The sequence below is a fragment of the Ranitomeya imitator genome, chromosome 3, assembly GCF_032444005.1.
Source record: "Ranitomeya imitator isolate aRanImi1 chromosome 3, aRanImi1.pri, whole genome shotgun sequence".
Classification (NCBI taxonomy): Eukaryota; Metazoa; Chordata; class Amphibia; order Anura; family Dendrobatidae; genus Ranitomeya; species Ranitomeya imitator.
The window spans coordinates 412,801,926-412,818,819 of NC_091284.1; the positions used below are offsets into that span (position 1 = coordinate 412,801,926).

A 16,894-nucleotide genomic window follows, 5' to 3' on the forward strand; every position below is an offset into this window, starting at 1 on the left:
ACACAATGATATCGCTAGCCAGGACGCTGCAACGTCACGGATCGCTAGCGATATCGTTGTGAAGTTGTTTAGTGAGAAGGTACCTTAAGTGTTAGGATCTATGAAACAGTTGCTGTCTGTGTTACACAGCTGACACCTGCCAGAAACACTCGCGTACAAAGATAACAATGATCCCAGAATTCTAACCTCTAATGGCTGCTGTTAATAGTGACCACAGCATGTAAGTCGTTAGGTTTCCTTTTTCAATCCACCATCCCTCTGAATCATCTTGGCTGTGAACTTATGGATGGCCATGGTAGCCGAAGGCCTAACAAAGGCCTCATATCTTATGATTTTAGTAATCCTACTAAGTCCTGCCCTGCCACAGGCACAGTAAGAGAACTCTGACAGGACATGTTAAATTTACATTCAGCATTGATATTTTCATAGTGGTCCAAACAAGGTTGGTTTTTCTATTAATTATCCTCTCTCCTCTAAAAAAAATTAAATAAAAAGACATCAAGGTTGTAAACCAAAATGCTCACAAGGAATATTATAAATGAGTTTTAACCCCTTCCCAACATCCATCGTATATACGCTTCTCTGCGGGAGCTGATTTCCCACAAAGAGGAGTATAAATTCAACATCATGATTGCGCAGGCTCACGCTGAGCCCCACAGCGATCAAATGCGGGTGATTATCTCGATCGAAGATCAAGGGCGTTTAACCCCTGTGATACCGCTGTCAATAGTGAAAGACATCGCAGGGCATAGCAGAGGGACGAAGCTCCCTCTGTGCTCCCATTGGCACAATGCGATGCAATCGCATTATGCCGATGGTCTCCATGATTACTCCAGGCAGAAAGATGACCGCGTGGTCACCTACTGTAGGTACAGTGGCCTCTCTGGTCATGCTGAGAGCATGCGCTGACAAGCCTCCTCCCAGCATGTCACATGCTGCTCTAATGCTCTATTAGATCAGCGAATATCAGTATATAGTTGATGTCCCATCCTGAGACAATGTGAAAAAGTAAAAAAAAAAGTTAAGAAAAATTGTAAAAATATAAAAAAAAAAAAAAAAATCACAAAAGAAATAATTATTAATCCAATAAATACATTTATGTAAACAAAAAAAAACAAAAAACACATGTTTGGCATTGCTGAGTCCGGAAAGACCTAATATTCACAACTGTTAACTGTCAGTGAACACCGTTAAAAAAATGAATAAAAAACTAGAAAAAAATTATGCTTCATAATACTGCCGAAGAAAAAGTGGAATGAAACACGATCAAAAAGACAAATGCAAATAAAAATGGTATCTCTGAAAACACCATCCTGTCACGCAAAAAACAAGCCACCATACAGCTCCGTCAGCGGACAGATAAAGCTATAGCTTAGAATAAAGTGATGCAAAAATAAGTATTTTTTCTATATATTGTGTAAGAGCACCAAAACATAAAAAAATATAAATGTTGTATAACTGTAATTGTACTCACCCAAAGAATAAAGCTACTTTATCAATTTTACAACACGCAGAACGGCATAGAAAAAACAAAAATAGGAATAGAAAGCAAAAATGTCATGTGCCCAAAAATGGTATCTATAAAAATGGAAAAAAAAAGCCATCACGTGACTGTCAGACGAAATATGAAAAAATGAGAGCTATCAAAATATGGTGATGCAAAAACTTGCTGTAATAAAAAGCGCTTTTTAGTGTGTGACAGCAGCCAAACATTATAAACTGATATAAATCAGGCATCGCTGTAATCGGGCCGACCTGAAGTATAAAGTCGTCTAATGCCTATAACACATGAGAAACAGGGTAAAAAAATGAATAAAACCAATTCTTCACATGCTTTTCATTTGTTCATTCTGCTTTCCAAAGATCGCAGTAAGGCTGGGTGCACATTTATCCTGCGCTGTACGCTGAGCGCTTACACCAGGGTTTCCATGTAAATCTCTGAAATATGTGATTCAGACGGAGACCTTGGTGAAAATTTCCTATAATGAGGCAGATGGAGGAACTGTGGCCACCTATGAACCAGTGGTGTCCAACTTTTTAGGGGTGCATAAAAGTGCAGTCGGCCACAATTTTGTGCATCTCTGAAAAGGACACCGCTGAACAGAGGCCAGACAGAATCCAGAGTAACTCTGCTGCCACATTACAGTGAATGGATCCCTCGGAGGTTTCATCTGAATCACGTCACTCGGAGATTAAGGATGGAATCACACCATTTTTTCATGTTGCCCTTGCAAGAATAAAAATAATTTTGGTCCAAAGTTACATTTTTGTGAAAAAAAATTAAATGTTCATTTTTTCCTTCCACATTGCATTAATTCCTGTGAAGCACTCGAAGGGTTAATAAACTTCTTGAATTTGGTTTTAAACACCTAGACTGCGCAGTTTTTAGAATGGTGTGACTTTTGGGCTTTTTTTTCCCTATAGGCCCCTTTAAGTCACTTCAAATGTGATGGTCACTAAAAAAATGGTTTTGTAAATTTTCTTGGAAAAATGAGAAATCGCTGGTCAACTTTAAACCCTTATATACCTTCTTAACAAAAAAAAATGTTTCAAATATTGTGCTGATGTAAAGTAGACACGTGGGAAATGTTATTCATAAACTATTTTATGTGACATAACTCTCTGGTTTAAGGGCATAAAAATTAAAAATGTTTGAGAATTGCAAAATTTTCCAAATTTCTGATATTTTCACAAATAAAGTCATATCGAAGAAATGTTACCACTAACATGAAGTACAATATGTCACGAGAAAGCAATCTCAGAATCGGTGGGATCTGTTGAAGCGTTCCAGAGCTATTACCACATAAAGTGACACTGGTCAGAATTGTAAAATTTGGCCTGGTCAGAAAGGTGAAAACAGGCTTTGGGGTGAAGGGGTTAAAATAAGGCAATACAAAACTTTTTTTTTTTAAAAGCTTATTATTTTGAAGGTTTCAATTGTGTAAAAATACTGCTAAAATTTGGCATCACTTAGCACACAATGTCATTTAAACTTAAGCAAACCCAGCTAGTTTTCCCAGCATAAGACTCTTCAGGAAGATTGGACCTTTTTGTTTTCTGAAGTATCGTTTGTGTCTTTTATTTTTGTGAACATTTTTATGACAATTTTAACTGGCGTTTTTGTACGTCTTTCTTGACTGTTGTTTTCCAGTCGTATTTTTTTCACTCCATTGAATAATGTTTTTTTTCAATAATGTTTTTATTTTAAGCAAAAACAATGGCAAAAAAAGATCCAAAAGACATCCGGGCATCTGTTTAGCTTTCCCATTGTCTTGTATTATAAAGTACTGAGCATCTTCGGAGAGGAAAACACTACAAGAATGGTAAGTTCACCTCTTTTAAATCCTTAGCGTTTTTTAGAAAAATTAAGTGACAAGGACATTAAAAAGCCTAACCATATATACAGCAAGTCGTTTTTACACAGAAACACATGTTTATTATTTTGCGTGGTTCTTGATATAATTTTCAAGCAGTTTCTGTGGCAGAATCTGCCTGAAAAAAAGCATGTACACATTCCATTGTTTGGTAAGTTTTTATTTTGTGAAAGTATTGGTATCGATGTAATAGTTCTAACATGCAAAATTAAGTTAAAGGGAACCTTTAACACTATTAACCTGCAGATATGGGGTTATTCGGCAGGTTAAAAACCTTATTAACCTACCCGGCATCCGTACTTAACCGTTTTCAGCCACAGGGGTGGCGCTGGTTCAGTCACCACTCTAACAATACAGAGCGGCGCCTGTAACCATGTCCACAGCACTGACTGAAAGTGCCTCTGCATTGTGGCTGTCAGTCAGGGCGCAGTTACAGCCACCACTCTAGCGAGAACGGACCCAAAAACGCTGCAGACAGCGTTCGAGGTCCATCAGAAAGTAACGGAGCATTGCGAACGCATGCCAAAAATGGCATGCGTTAGGATGTGTGACATACATTGTGGTCAATGGGTGTGCTAACGGATCCGTTACATTGCGTTAGTGGCGCTATGTAACGGATTCCGTTAGCGGATACCCACTAACGAAATGTGAACCCAGCCTTAGGTTAAGCACAGGCGCTGGGCAGGCTAATAACACTATTAACCTGAAGCTCAAACCCATATTTGCAGTTTTATAGCGTTTTTTTTCTGGTGACAGATTCCCTTTAAAATATTTTACCACACAGTGAACACCGTAAAAACAAAACCTATTTTCCTAAAAAAAAAAAAATAAATACTTTGGCACCAATGGGTTAAACTGACTCCAGATCCAATAGCGTAAAGCTTGGTTCTATAGGGTAACAATGGGAAAAGTCAGTAAAGAAGCAGAAGCTCTTAGCCTATTGTTCGCAGCTAAACATCGGAGCGTGAATTAGATGTGAAATGCATGCGAGTGTAGGTTTAGGACATGGCCCTGTCTATATTTATGTAGCACTTATAAAAGCTTAGACATGAAATAACAAAATCTCATAGCATAAAAATGCACCAAACCTTCAGGGATGGGAAGAGCGTCTGTCAAAAACAAGATAAATACAAGAGAATGAGGAAGACGTCTTGCGACAGGTAATCGCATTAGAACAGTCTCCTCATTTTCAGGTGTTTGGTTACACATGGATGAAACAGATGCATGATTTAGTGCTACCACACTGCACCCATAGCTGTTCCTATTTTCATGAGGGCTACTTGTAAATAAATGGTTCGGGCAACGAAGAAAAGGGTAAAGGTCACAATGGCATAGGTCTTACACTTTAACAACAACAAAAATTAGTTTGTCTGCAATGGGAATCACAATCTAATCTCAGACACACAAGGTAATAAAAAAGGGATATTAATGCGCCCCATGCAGATCATGGGAACTAGGAGACCCCAACAATGCTAATTACAGAGACACAGTGTTGTCTGGTGGATTGCCTATATACTTTACAGAGTGTCCCATAAACCCTGAAATCGTACTTTGTAATTAAATGTAATAAATATATTTGATTCTTTTACTAATTGATTTCCCATTATGTTTGCTACTACATGTATTTAATCTGTGTCATCACCGCCTCCTATTTATGAAGTAGGCTTCTTGTCTTCTTACTGCCTACCTAGGAACCACACCAAAGTTATTATTTTTATAATTGCTCACGAAAGCTGGTTTGTTTTCTACCATTGTTCTTCCCATATTATTGTTGTGCCGTACAGGTCGGAGCTTGACAGATAATAAAGCACTGTGTTTTATTTTGATGAATGGTATTTCTTCATGAACATCCTATACAGCTTGACAGCACGGTTTAAATGTCCAGAAGTAATAAGAGACAAGCAAAACATGGCTCCTCTAGAACTGTAACGTCATAGAATTAACATGTCCATTACTGATAGTAACCTAGAAGATGATGATCACAGGGATAAGGACGGCGCATAGAGAAGATCATTTATGAGATTCTCCTGACAAGAAGATGAATGTAGTAGCACATTTTATTCAATGCCTCCAGGGTGGAACTAGATCAGGCTGCCGAGTACCAAATATATTTGTAGGGTCAATATGGACTGCCTTGGCCATGTGTCTCCCGTGAGTATCCCCAACGGACCCCACTTCATATTGAAGAGTTTGGTGAAAGCACTGAGCACTGGAATTATTCTAGTGGCGTCAGAATAAAGGAGACAGAAAACATGAGCAGCCACTGTGTGCTGATGGCCACATACAGGCCAGCAGCATTCAGACAGTGATTGCTCTGCAAAGCTGTCAATCAACAGTGAGGAAAGAGCTCCAATATGCAAATGAAGAAGCATAACAATGCATCAAACACTAAAGAGGCACCTAAGCCCCGTCATTGCATATGAATTATAAGTTATTTTCTCAGGCACTGTAGCAGTAACAGATACAGTGTTAATATGGTTGTAAAGGGGGATAAGTCCACTATAAAGGTACCGTTACACTAAATGACTTACCAACGATCACGACCAGCGATACCACCTGGCCGTGATCGTTGGTAAGTCGCCGTGTGGTCGCTGGGGAGCTGTCAGACAGACAGCTCTCTCCAGCGACCAACGATCAGGGGAACAACTTCGGCATCGTTGAAACTGTCTTCAACAATGCCGAAGTCCCCGGGTAACCAGGGTAAACATCGGGCGACTAAGTGCAGGGCCGCGCTTAGTAACCCGATATTTACCCTGGTTACCATTGTAAAAGTAAAAAAAACAAAAAACACTACATACTCACATTCCGATGTCTGTCACGTTCCCCGCCGTCAGCTTCCCTGCACTGTGTAAGCGCCAGCCGTAAAGCAGAGCAGTGACATCACCGCTGTGCTCTGCTTTACAGCCGGCGCTGACATAGTGCAGGGAAGCTGACAACGGGGGACGTGACAGACATTGGAATGTGAGTATGTAGTGTTTTTTTTTTTTACTTCTACAATGGTAACCAGGGTAAATATCGGGTTACTAAGCGCAGCCCTGCAATTAGTAACCCGATGTTTACCCTGGTTACAGGTGAACACATCGCTAGATCGGCGTCACACACGCCGATCTAGCGATGACAGCGGGGTGATCAGCGACCAAAAAAAGGTCCTGATCATTCCCCACGACCAACGATCTCCCAGCAGGGGCCTGATCGTTGGTCACTGTCACACATAAAGATATCGTTAGCGGGATCGTTGCTACGTCACAAAAAGCGTGACGTTGCAACGATATAGTTAACGAAATCGTTATGTGTGAAGGTACCTTAACACTGTATAGCATATTTAACCCCTTCCCGACCCATGACGCCACGTAGGCGTCATGAAAGTCGGTGCCAATCCGACCCATGACGCCTATGTGGCGTCATGGAAAGATCGCGTCCTTGCAGATCGGGTGAAAGGGTTAACTCCCATTTCACCCGATCTGCAGGGACTGCTCCCCCTACCCCATCATACTTACCGATCCTGCCGGGGTCCGTCCGTCTTCTTCCTGGGCGCCGCCATCTTCCAAAATGGCGGGCGCATGCGCAGTGCGCCCGCCGAATCTGCCGGCCGGCAGATTTGTTCGAAAGTGCATTTTGATCACTGAGATAGATTATGTCTCAGTGATTAAAATAAAAAAAATAATAAATGACCCCCCCCCTTTGTCACCCCCATAGGTAGGGACAATAAAAAAATAAGGATTTTTTTTTCCCACTAATGTTAGAATAGGGTTAGGGCTAGGGTTAGGGGTAGAGTTAGGGCTAGGGTTAGGGCTAGGGTTTCGGTATATGCACACGTATTCTGGTCCTCTGCAGATTTTTCCGCTGCGGATTTGATAAATCCGCAGTGCTAAACCGCTGCGGATTTATGGCGGATTTAGCGCGTTTTTTCTGCGCATTTCACTGCGGTTTTACAACTGCGATTTTCTATTTGAGCAGTTGTAAAACCGCTGCGGAATCCGCACAAAGAAGTGACATGCTGCGGAATGTAAACCGCTGCGATTCCGTGCAGTTTTTCCGCAGCATGTGTACAGCGATTTTTGTTTACCATAGGTTTACATTGAACTGTAAACTCATGGGAAACTGCTGCGGATCCGCAGCGCTTTCCGCAGTGTGTGCACATACCTTTAGAATTAGGCTATGTGCACACGGTGCGGATTTGGCTGCGGATCCGCAGCGGATTGGCCGCTGCGGATTCGCAGCAGTGTTCCATCAGGTTTACAGTACCATGTAAACCTATGGAAAACCAAATCCGCTGTGCCCATGGTGCGGAAAATACCGCGCTGAAACGCTGCGTTGTATTTTCCGCAGCATGTCAATTCTTTGTGCGGATTCCGCAGCGTTTTACACCTGTTCCTCAATAGGAATCCGCAGGTGAAATACGCACAAAAAACACTGGAAATCCGCGGTAAATCCGTAGGTAAAACGCAGTGCCTTTTACCCGCGGATTTTTCAAAAATGATGCTGAAAAATCTCACACGAATCCGCAACGTGGGCACATAGCCTTAGGGTTAGGGTTGGAATTAGGGTTGTGGTTAGGGGTGTGATTAGGGTTATGGCTACAGTTGGGATTAGGGTTAGGGGTGTGTTGGGGTTAGTGTTGGAGGTAGAATTGAGGGGTTTCCACTGTTTAGGCACATCAGGGGTCTCCAAATGCAACATGGCGCCACCATTGATTCCAGCCAATCTCGTATTCAAAAAGTCAAATGGTGCTCCCTCAATTCCGAGCCCCGACGTGTACCCAAACAGTGGTTTACCCCCCCATATGGGGTACCAGCATACTCAGGATAAACTGCGCAACAATTACTGGGGTCCAATTTCTCCTGTTACCCTTGTGAAAATTAAAAAATGCTTGCTAAAACATCATTTTTGAGGAAAGAAAAATGATTTTTTATTTTCACGGCTCTGCGTTGTAAACGTCTGTGAAGCACTTGGGGGTTCAAAGTGCTCACCACATATCTAGATAAGTTCCTTGGGGGGTCTAGTTTCTAAAATGGGGTCACTTGTGGGGGGTTTCTACTGTTTAGGCACACCAGGGGCTCTGCAAACGCAACGTGACGCCCGCAGAGCATTCCATCAAAGTCTGCATTTCAAAAGTCACTATTTCCCTTCTGAGCCCCGACGTGTGCCCAAACAGTGGTTTACCTCCACACATGGGGTATCAGCGTACTCAGGAGAAACTGGACAACAACTTTTGGGGTTTAATTTCTCCTGTAACCCTTGGGAAAATAAAACATTCTGGGCTAAAAAATTATTTTTGAGGAAAGAAAACGTATTATTTTCACGGCTCTGCATTATAAACTTCTATGAAGCACTTGGGGGTTCAAAGTGCTCACCACACATCTAGATAAGTTCCTTTCGGGGTCTAGTTTCCAAAATGGGGTCACTTGTGGGGGGTTTCTACTGTTTAGCCACATCAGGGGCTCTGCAAACGCAACATGACGCCCGCAGAGCATTCCATCAAAGTCTGCATTTCAAAACGTCACTACTTCAATTCCGAGCCCCGGCATGTGCCCAAACAGTAGTTTACCCCCACATATGGGGTATCACCGTACTCAGGAGAAACTGGACAACAAATATTGGGGTCAAATTTCTCCTGTTACCCTTGGGAAAATTAAAAAATTCTGGGCTAAATAATTATTTTTGAGGAAAGAAAACGTATTTATTATTTTCACGGCTCTGCATTATAAACTTCTGTGAAGCACTTGGGGGTTCAAAGTGCTCACCACACATCTAGATAAGTTCCTTTCGGGGTCTAGTTTCCAAAATGGGGTCACTTGTGGGGGGTTTCTACTGTTAAGCCACATCAGGGGCTCTGCAAACGCAACGTGACGCCCACAGAGCATTCCATCAAAGTCTGCATTTCAAAACGTCACTTCTTCACTTCCGAGCCCCGGCATGTGCCCAAACAGTGGTTTACCCCCACATATGGGGTATCAGCGTACTCAGGAGAAACTGGACAACAACTTTTGGGGTCAAATTTCTCCTGTTACCCTTGGGAAAATAAAAAATTGCAGACTAAAAGATCATTTTTGAGAAAATAATTTTTTTTTTTTTCATGGCTCTGCGTTATAAACTTCTGTGAAGCACCTGGGGGTTTAAAGTGCTCAATATGCATCTAGACAAGTTCCTTGGGGGGTCTAGTTTCCAAAATGGGGTCACTTGTGGGGGAGCTCCAATGTTTAGGCACACAGGGGCTCTCCAAACGCGACATGGTGTCCGCTAACAATTGGAGCTAATTTTCCATTCAAAAAGTCAAATGGTGCGCCTTCCCTTCCGAGCCCTGCCGTGTGCCCAAACAGTGGTTTACCCCCACATATGAGGTATCGGCGTACTCGGGAGACATTGCCCAACAAATTTTATGATCCATTTTATCCTATTGCCCATGTGAAAATGAAAAAATTGAGGCTAAAAGAATTTTTTTGTGAAAAAAAAGTACTTTTTCATTTTTACAGATCAATTTGTGAAGCACCTGAGGGTTTAAAGTGCTCACTAGGCATCTAGATAAGTTCCTTGGGGGGTCTAGTTTCCAAAATGGGGTCACATGTGGGGGAGCACCAATGTTTAGGCACACAGGGGCTCTCCAAACGCGACATGGTGTCCGCTAACGATGGAGATAATTTTTCATTCAAAAAGTCAAATGGCGCTCCTTCCCTTCCGAGCCTTACCATGTGCCTAAACAGTGGTTTACCCCCACATGTGAGGTATCGGTGTACTCAGGAGAAATTGCCCAACAAATTTTAGGATCCATTTTATCCTGTTGCCCATGTGAAAATGAAAAAATTGAGGCTAAAAGAATTTTTTTGTGAAAAAAAAGTACTTTTTCATTTTTACGGATCAATTTGTGAAGCACCTGGGGGTTCAAAGTGCTCACTATGCATCTAGATAAGTTCCTTGGGGCGTCTAGTTTCCAAAATGGGGTCACTTGTGGGGGAGCTCCAATTTTTAGGCACACGGGGGCTCTCCAAACGTGACATGGTGTCCGCTAAAGAGTGGAGCCAATTTTTCATTCAAAAAGTCAAATGGCGCTCCTTCCCTTTCAAGCCCTGCCGTGCGCCCAAACAGTGGTTTACCCCCACATATGAGGTATCAGCGTACTCAGGACAAATTGGACAACAACTTTCGTGGTTCAGTTTCTCCTTTTACCATTGGGAAAATAAAAAAATTGTTGCTAAAAGATAATTTTTGTGACTAAAAAGTTAAATGTTCATTTTTTCCTTCCATGTTGCTTCTGCTGCTGTGAAGCACCTGAAGGGTTAATAAACTTCTTGAATGTGGTTTTGAGTACCTTGAGGGGTGCAGTTTTTAGAATGGTGTCACTTTTGGGTATTTTCAGCCATATAGACCCCTTAAAGTGACTTCAAATCTGAGGTGGTCCCTAAAAAAAATGGTTTTGTAAATTTCGTTGTAAAAATGAGAAATCGCTGGTCAAATTTTAACCCTTATAACTTCCTAGCAAAAAAAAATTTTGTTTCCAAAATTGTGCTGATGTAAAGTATACATGTGGGAAATGTTATTTATTAACTATTTTGTGTCACATAACTCTCTGGTTTAACAGAATAAAAATTCAAAATGTGAAAATTGCGAAATTTTCGCCAAATTTCCGTTTTTATCACAAATAAACGCATAATTTATTGACCTAAATTTACCACTAACATGAAGCCCAATATGTGACGAAAAAACAATCTCAGAACCGCTAGGATCCGTTGAAGCGTTCCTGAGTTATTACCTCATAAAGGGACACTGGTCAGAATTGCAAAAAACGGCAAGGTCTTTAAGGTCAAAATAGGCTGGGTCATGAAGGGGTTAAAATGCATTTTTGGGGTGATTGACTCCGATTAACCCGACATAAGTAAAAATAGTGATAAGTGTGTAGTATATGGTACCCTATGATATTAGTGGAAGCCTGCAGAGTCCCAGAGCTTGCAACAAGGATGGACTTGGCTCTCAGCTTTTGCGAAGATTGAATCAATAGTTCTATGACCCCTCTAATAATGCACAATGACCTGTAAGGCCATGTTCACAACACAGTTGTGCTTTCACAGAATCATGAAATGTTTCTAGATTTATATACAAGAGAGAATAAGCTGTTTTCTCATCTAAAAATAATGGAAACTTGATTGAACGGACCCTAACACGGGAGCAACTAATGGGATTCTAATAATGGGATTCTATACAGCAACCAGCTTAAGATGAGAAGTGAGACTCTGACACCAGACACAAGAATGAGTGCAGTACTGTTTATACACAGGATGGTTTGAAGTTGACAGAAAGATAATTGAAGCCAAGTTTCCCAGATGTGCTCCTCACATGCAGTTCAATAGAGCCAAGCTTTATGTGTGGTCTATGCTGGAACCCATTTCTTGTCACTGTTGTAAAGAAAGGACTGTTTTCCTGGGACTTCAGGACGATAAGCACCTGTGGTTAGTAGAACAGAAAAACACATGTCTAGATTATATATTGTGCTCATAATCAGTGCCATGACAATTAGAGATTTAGGCAAGTACATTTGTTAGAACGTTAGATCACTAATATGCAAAAAAAACAGCAACGTTGCTACAACTTGATATCATCATATATCCATGCATCGCCTTGATACTTTGTCGAAAGGGTGTCTGCAGTTAATAGTCTGGAGGATAAGTGGTCTGTGCTGCTCGGTGAGAAAACAGTCAAATAAGAGTGGGTGATAGATGAAGGTCTGTACCACACAACACATTTCAGGGTTGAACTGACCCCTTCATCAGGAAAGTCCAAGAACACACCCAGTTATTATCATACACATATCCTGTTCTAAGTAATATGATACAAGCACACAGCCTGCTATGTGTCGGATGATGTTCACCAGCGTTTCTCCACATCAATGTTCATGAAGGTTAAAGGGAACCCGACAGGCCCCCCATTTCCCCTAAATCGCCAGCATTTGTATCTTCCTATATAAATTTGCTGAACCTTTGACTAGTTGATGGGGCACTTGCTTCCCCAGATTAGTCGTCCAACTTAGCATGTGTTCACCCCTTTGGATGGGATAATATGATTTACAAGAGTCGGAGTCATCGCCAGCTCACTGCAAATCTCACGCGTGCGTGTTGGTTTCTTTGACCCACGTCATTGCGCCTCTGAAGACGGGTCTCCGCTTCCTGGGACACTGCGAAATAAAGGGACTGTCAGAGGTAATTTATACAGGAAGACACAAATGCTGGTGATTTGGGTGGCATGGGGGACCTGTCAGATTCCCTTTAAGGCCCATTTACAGTTTGATTATCGTGAACCAGCGTTACTAGGAATACTTGCTTCCCAATAATTGTACAATAATTGCAACACAAAAGAACAGAATTCTCTTCAATGCATCGTCCTGGGTAAACAGAACTCAAGCAGAATGGCAGCTTCTGCACACTGAATTAACTGAATTATGTGAAGCTGGGTCATCTGTGTAAAAAGGATATTAAATGACTTCTCACTTTCAAATATGTTGCCGGATGGCGGTCATTTAAGACTGCTCATCATGCAGTGTAAATGGACCTTAAGCAACCAAATATTTTTTTACATCACACATGAATATACATACTACACACATACAGTAATTTTTGGACAGTAAAACAAGATTTGTCCTTTTAGTTGTTCACCAAAACATATTTAGGATACAGTTACCATTTTTTTTTTGGACTATTATCGTTTTTTTGGGGACTATAACACGCACTTTTTTCCCAATATTTTTTTGGGAAAATAGGGGAGTGTCTTATAGTCGGAATCTACTTACAGTTACCATGGTGGCAGCAGGAGGCGGGCAATTCTTCTGATGGTCAAATGCTGCAGGGCGATGATCTCGCTCCCATCCCAGGCTGGTGTGGTTGTGCTTGGTGGTGCGCGGGGCTTAAGCAACATTTTGTGTAAGCCCCGCATTTATATTGCCTCGATACTGTGACCTCCGGGAAAATGAAAATGGCCACCAGAGGGGGCGCATGAGCAGATTGAGATCTCACCACCGAGATCTCGTCTCCTGAGTTCTCGGCCCGAGATCTCGTTGCCGAGATCTCAATCTGCACCTGGGGAACCATTCTGGCCTCCGGGAAAATGGCCACCGGAGGTGGCGCTTGCGCAGATTGAGATCTCGGCTCCCGAGATATCAGGTTGAGATCTCGTTGCCGGGATCTCAATCTGCGCATGCGCCACCTCAGGTGGCCATTTTCCCGGAAAACAGAGCATCAAGGCAACAGAAGTGTGGGGGCTTTCACAAAATGTCGCCGGAGCCCCCCACACCACCGCGCACTGCCAAACCTGCAGCATCAGACTGGGATGGTATTTCCTGGAGACCACCACATCGCAGCAATCGATGTGCGTGGGGGCTCCAAACCTACGCACCAGTCTGGGTTATATCATCGCAAGAACACCAAACACCCCCTTTGACTCCGCTCCACCAGCCCTGCCGATCCCCCTTGGGTAAGCTGAATTCAGGACTGTAAGACAGACGCCCATTTGACGCATTCATTTTTTTCCCCCATTTTACTTCTGAAAATTTGGAGTGCGTCTTATGGCCTGGTGCATTTTCTAGTCTGAAAAATACGGTACATACGGTAATCAATATGGGCTTAAAGTGAAGGATCTCAGTGTTAATTTTGCAGATATTCACATCCTAATTTGAGTAAGGGTTTAAGAACTTCAGCTCTTTATTATGTTCTGTGGGGAAAATAAGCATTTAATACCCTGCCGATTTTTCAAGTTTTCCCACCTACAAAGAATGGAGAGGTCTGTAATTTTTATCGTAGATACACTTCAACTGTGAGAGACTGAAATTAAAAATAAAAAATAGAAAATCACATTGTATGATTTTTAAATAATTAAAATGCATCTTATTGCATAAAATAAGTATTTGATCAGCTACGAACCAGACACAGACCTGTTAGGATACCTGGGACAATATTGTAGACCTGCATAAGGCTGGGATGGGATACAGGACAATAGGCAAGTAGCTTTGTGAGAAGACAACAACTGTTGGCAGAATTATTAGAAAATTGAAAAAATACAATATGACTATCAATGTTCCTCGGTCTGGAGCTACATGCAAGATGTCGCCTCGTGGCATAACGATGATTTTGAGAAAGGTCAGGAATCAGCCCAGAACTACATGGGAGGACCTGGTCAATGGCCTGAATAAATCTAGGATCACAGTCTTAAACATTACCGTTAGTAACACACAAGGTCGTCATGCATTAAAATCCTGCAGGGCATTCAAGGTCCCCCTGCTCATGCCAGAACACGTCCAGGCCCGTCTGAAGTTCACCAATGACCATCTGGATAATTCAGAGGAGGCATGGGAGCAGGTCATGTGGTCAGATGAGACCAAAATAGAACTTTTTGGTATCAACTCCACTCGCTGTGCTTGGAGGAAGAAGGATGACTATTACCCCAAGAATACAGTCCAAATCGTGAAGCATGGTGGAGTAAACATCATACTCTGTGGGTGTTTTTCTACAAAAAGGACAGGAAGACTGCACCGTATTGAAGGGAGGATGCATGGGGTCACGTATCGTGAGATTTTGACCAACAACCTCCTTCCCTCAGTAAAGGCCCCTTCACATTAAGCGACGCTGCAGCGATACCGACAACGATCCGGATCGCTGCAGCGTCGCTGTTTGGTCGCTGGATAGCTGTCACACAGACCGCTCTCCAGCGACCAACGATGCCGGTAACCAAGGTAAACATCGGGTAACTAAGCGCAGGGCCGCGCTTAGTAACCCGATGTTTACCCTGGTTACCATGCTAAAAGTAAAAAAAAACAAACAGTACATACTTACCTACCGCTGTCTGTCCTCCAGCGCTGCGCTCTGCTTCTCTGCTCTCCTCCTGTACTGGCTGTGAGCCGGGAAAGCAGAGCGGTGACGTCACTGCTCTGCTTTCCGGCTCACAGCCAGTACAGGAGGAGTGCAGAGCACAGCGCTGGAGGACAGACAGCGGTAGGTAAGTATGTACTGTTTGTTTTTTTTTACTTTTAGCATGGTAACCAGGGTAAACATCGGGTTACTAAGCGCGGCCCTGCGCTTAGTTACCCGATGTTTACCCTGGTTACCAGTGAAGACATCGCTGGATCGGTGTCAAACACGCCAATCCAGCGATGTCAGCAGGAGTCCAGCGACAAAATAAAGTTCTGGACTTTATTCAGCGACCAACGATCTCCCAGCAGGGGCCTGATCGTTGGTCGCTGTCACACATAACGATTTCATTAACGATATCGTTGCTACGTCACAAATAGCAACGATATCGTTAACAATATCGTTATGTGTGAAGGTACCTTAAGAGCATTGAAGATGGGTCGTGGCTGCGTCTTCTAGCATGACAATAACTCGAAACACACAGCCAGGGAAACTAAGGAGTTGCTCCGTAAGAAGCATTTCAAGGACCTGAACCCAACAGAAAATAGAAATAATAATAGAAAATCTTTGGAGGGAACTGAAACTCAATGCTGCCCAGTGACAACCCCCGAAATCTGAAAGATTTGCAGAACATCTGTATGGAGGAGTGGGCCAAAATCCCCTAAATTCTCTACAAAGTATTAAAAATTAACATTATATTTATGGTAAAGTTAATTTGTCCTATTACTTTTGAGCCCCTGAAATGGGGAGGCTTTGTACAAAAACGGTTGCAATTCCTATATGTGTTACTGGATATTATATTTATATTATACTCCTTAAAGGGAACCTGTCAACCCGAAAATCGCGGGTGAGGTAAGCCCACCGGCATCAGGGTCTTATCTACAGCATTCTGTAATGCTGTAGATAAGCCCCCGATGTTACCTGAAAGAGGAGAAAAAGACGTTATATTATACTCACCCAGGGGCGGTCCCGCTGCTGGTCAGGTCGGATGGGTGTCTCTGGTCCGCTGCGGCGCCTCCCATCTTCATTACAAGACGTCCTCTTCTGATCTTCAGCCACGGCTCCGGCGCAGGCGTACTTTGCTCTGCCCTGTTGAGGGCAGACAAAGTACTGCAGTGCGCAGGCGCCGGGCCTCTGACCTTTCCGGCGCCAGTGCACTGCAGTACTTTGTCTGCCCTCAACAGGGCAGAGCAAAGTACGCCTGCGCCGGAGCCGTGGCTGAAGATCAGAAGAGGACGTCTTGTAATGAAGATGGGAGGCGCCGCAGCGGACCAGAGACGCCCATCCGACCTGACCAGCAGCGGGACCGCCCCTGGGTGAGTATAATATAACGTCTTTTTCTCCTCTTTCAGGTAACATCGGGGGCTTATCTACAGCATTACAGAATGCTGTAGATAAGCCCCTGATGCCGGTGGGCTTACCTCACCCGCGATTTTCGGGGTGACAGGTTCCCTTTAATTAAACAAAAAATAGTGGTATGCAGAGCCCAAATCATGAAGATTATATCAGTTTCCAAATAGTTTTGGACCTAACTGTATATAGAAGCTGTAAGATGGTTGCCAGACTAGTCCTTGAAGGGAGATATGTGTCATCGTGGCTATTAGCTGTGGTGATGTGAACTCGGAAGCAAGCTCC

The 16,894-nt window shown here is 42.9% G+C and overlaps 1 protein-coding gene across 3 annotated transcripts in view; it reads right to left on the minus strand.

Moving 5' to 3' along the window:
* Positions 1 to 11,618: 11,618 nt before the first annotated feature.
* The window catches only part of STPG1 (sperm tail PG-rich repeat containing 1), a 172,537-nt gene continuing 167,261 nt past the window's right edge, over positions 11,619 to 16,894 (minus strand). For all 3 annotated transcript variants that reach the window (XM_069757134.1, XM_069757135.1, XM_069757137.1), the window contains one exon: positions 11,619 to 11,810. In XM_069757134.1, the coding sequence (XP_069613235.1) occupies positions 11,737 to 11,810 (74 nt within the window). In that variant the 3' untranslated portion in view covers positions 11,619 to 11,736. The remainder of the gene's footprint in view (positions 11,811 to 16,894) is intronic.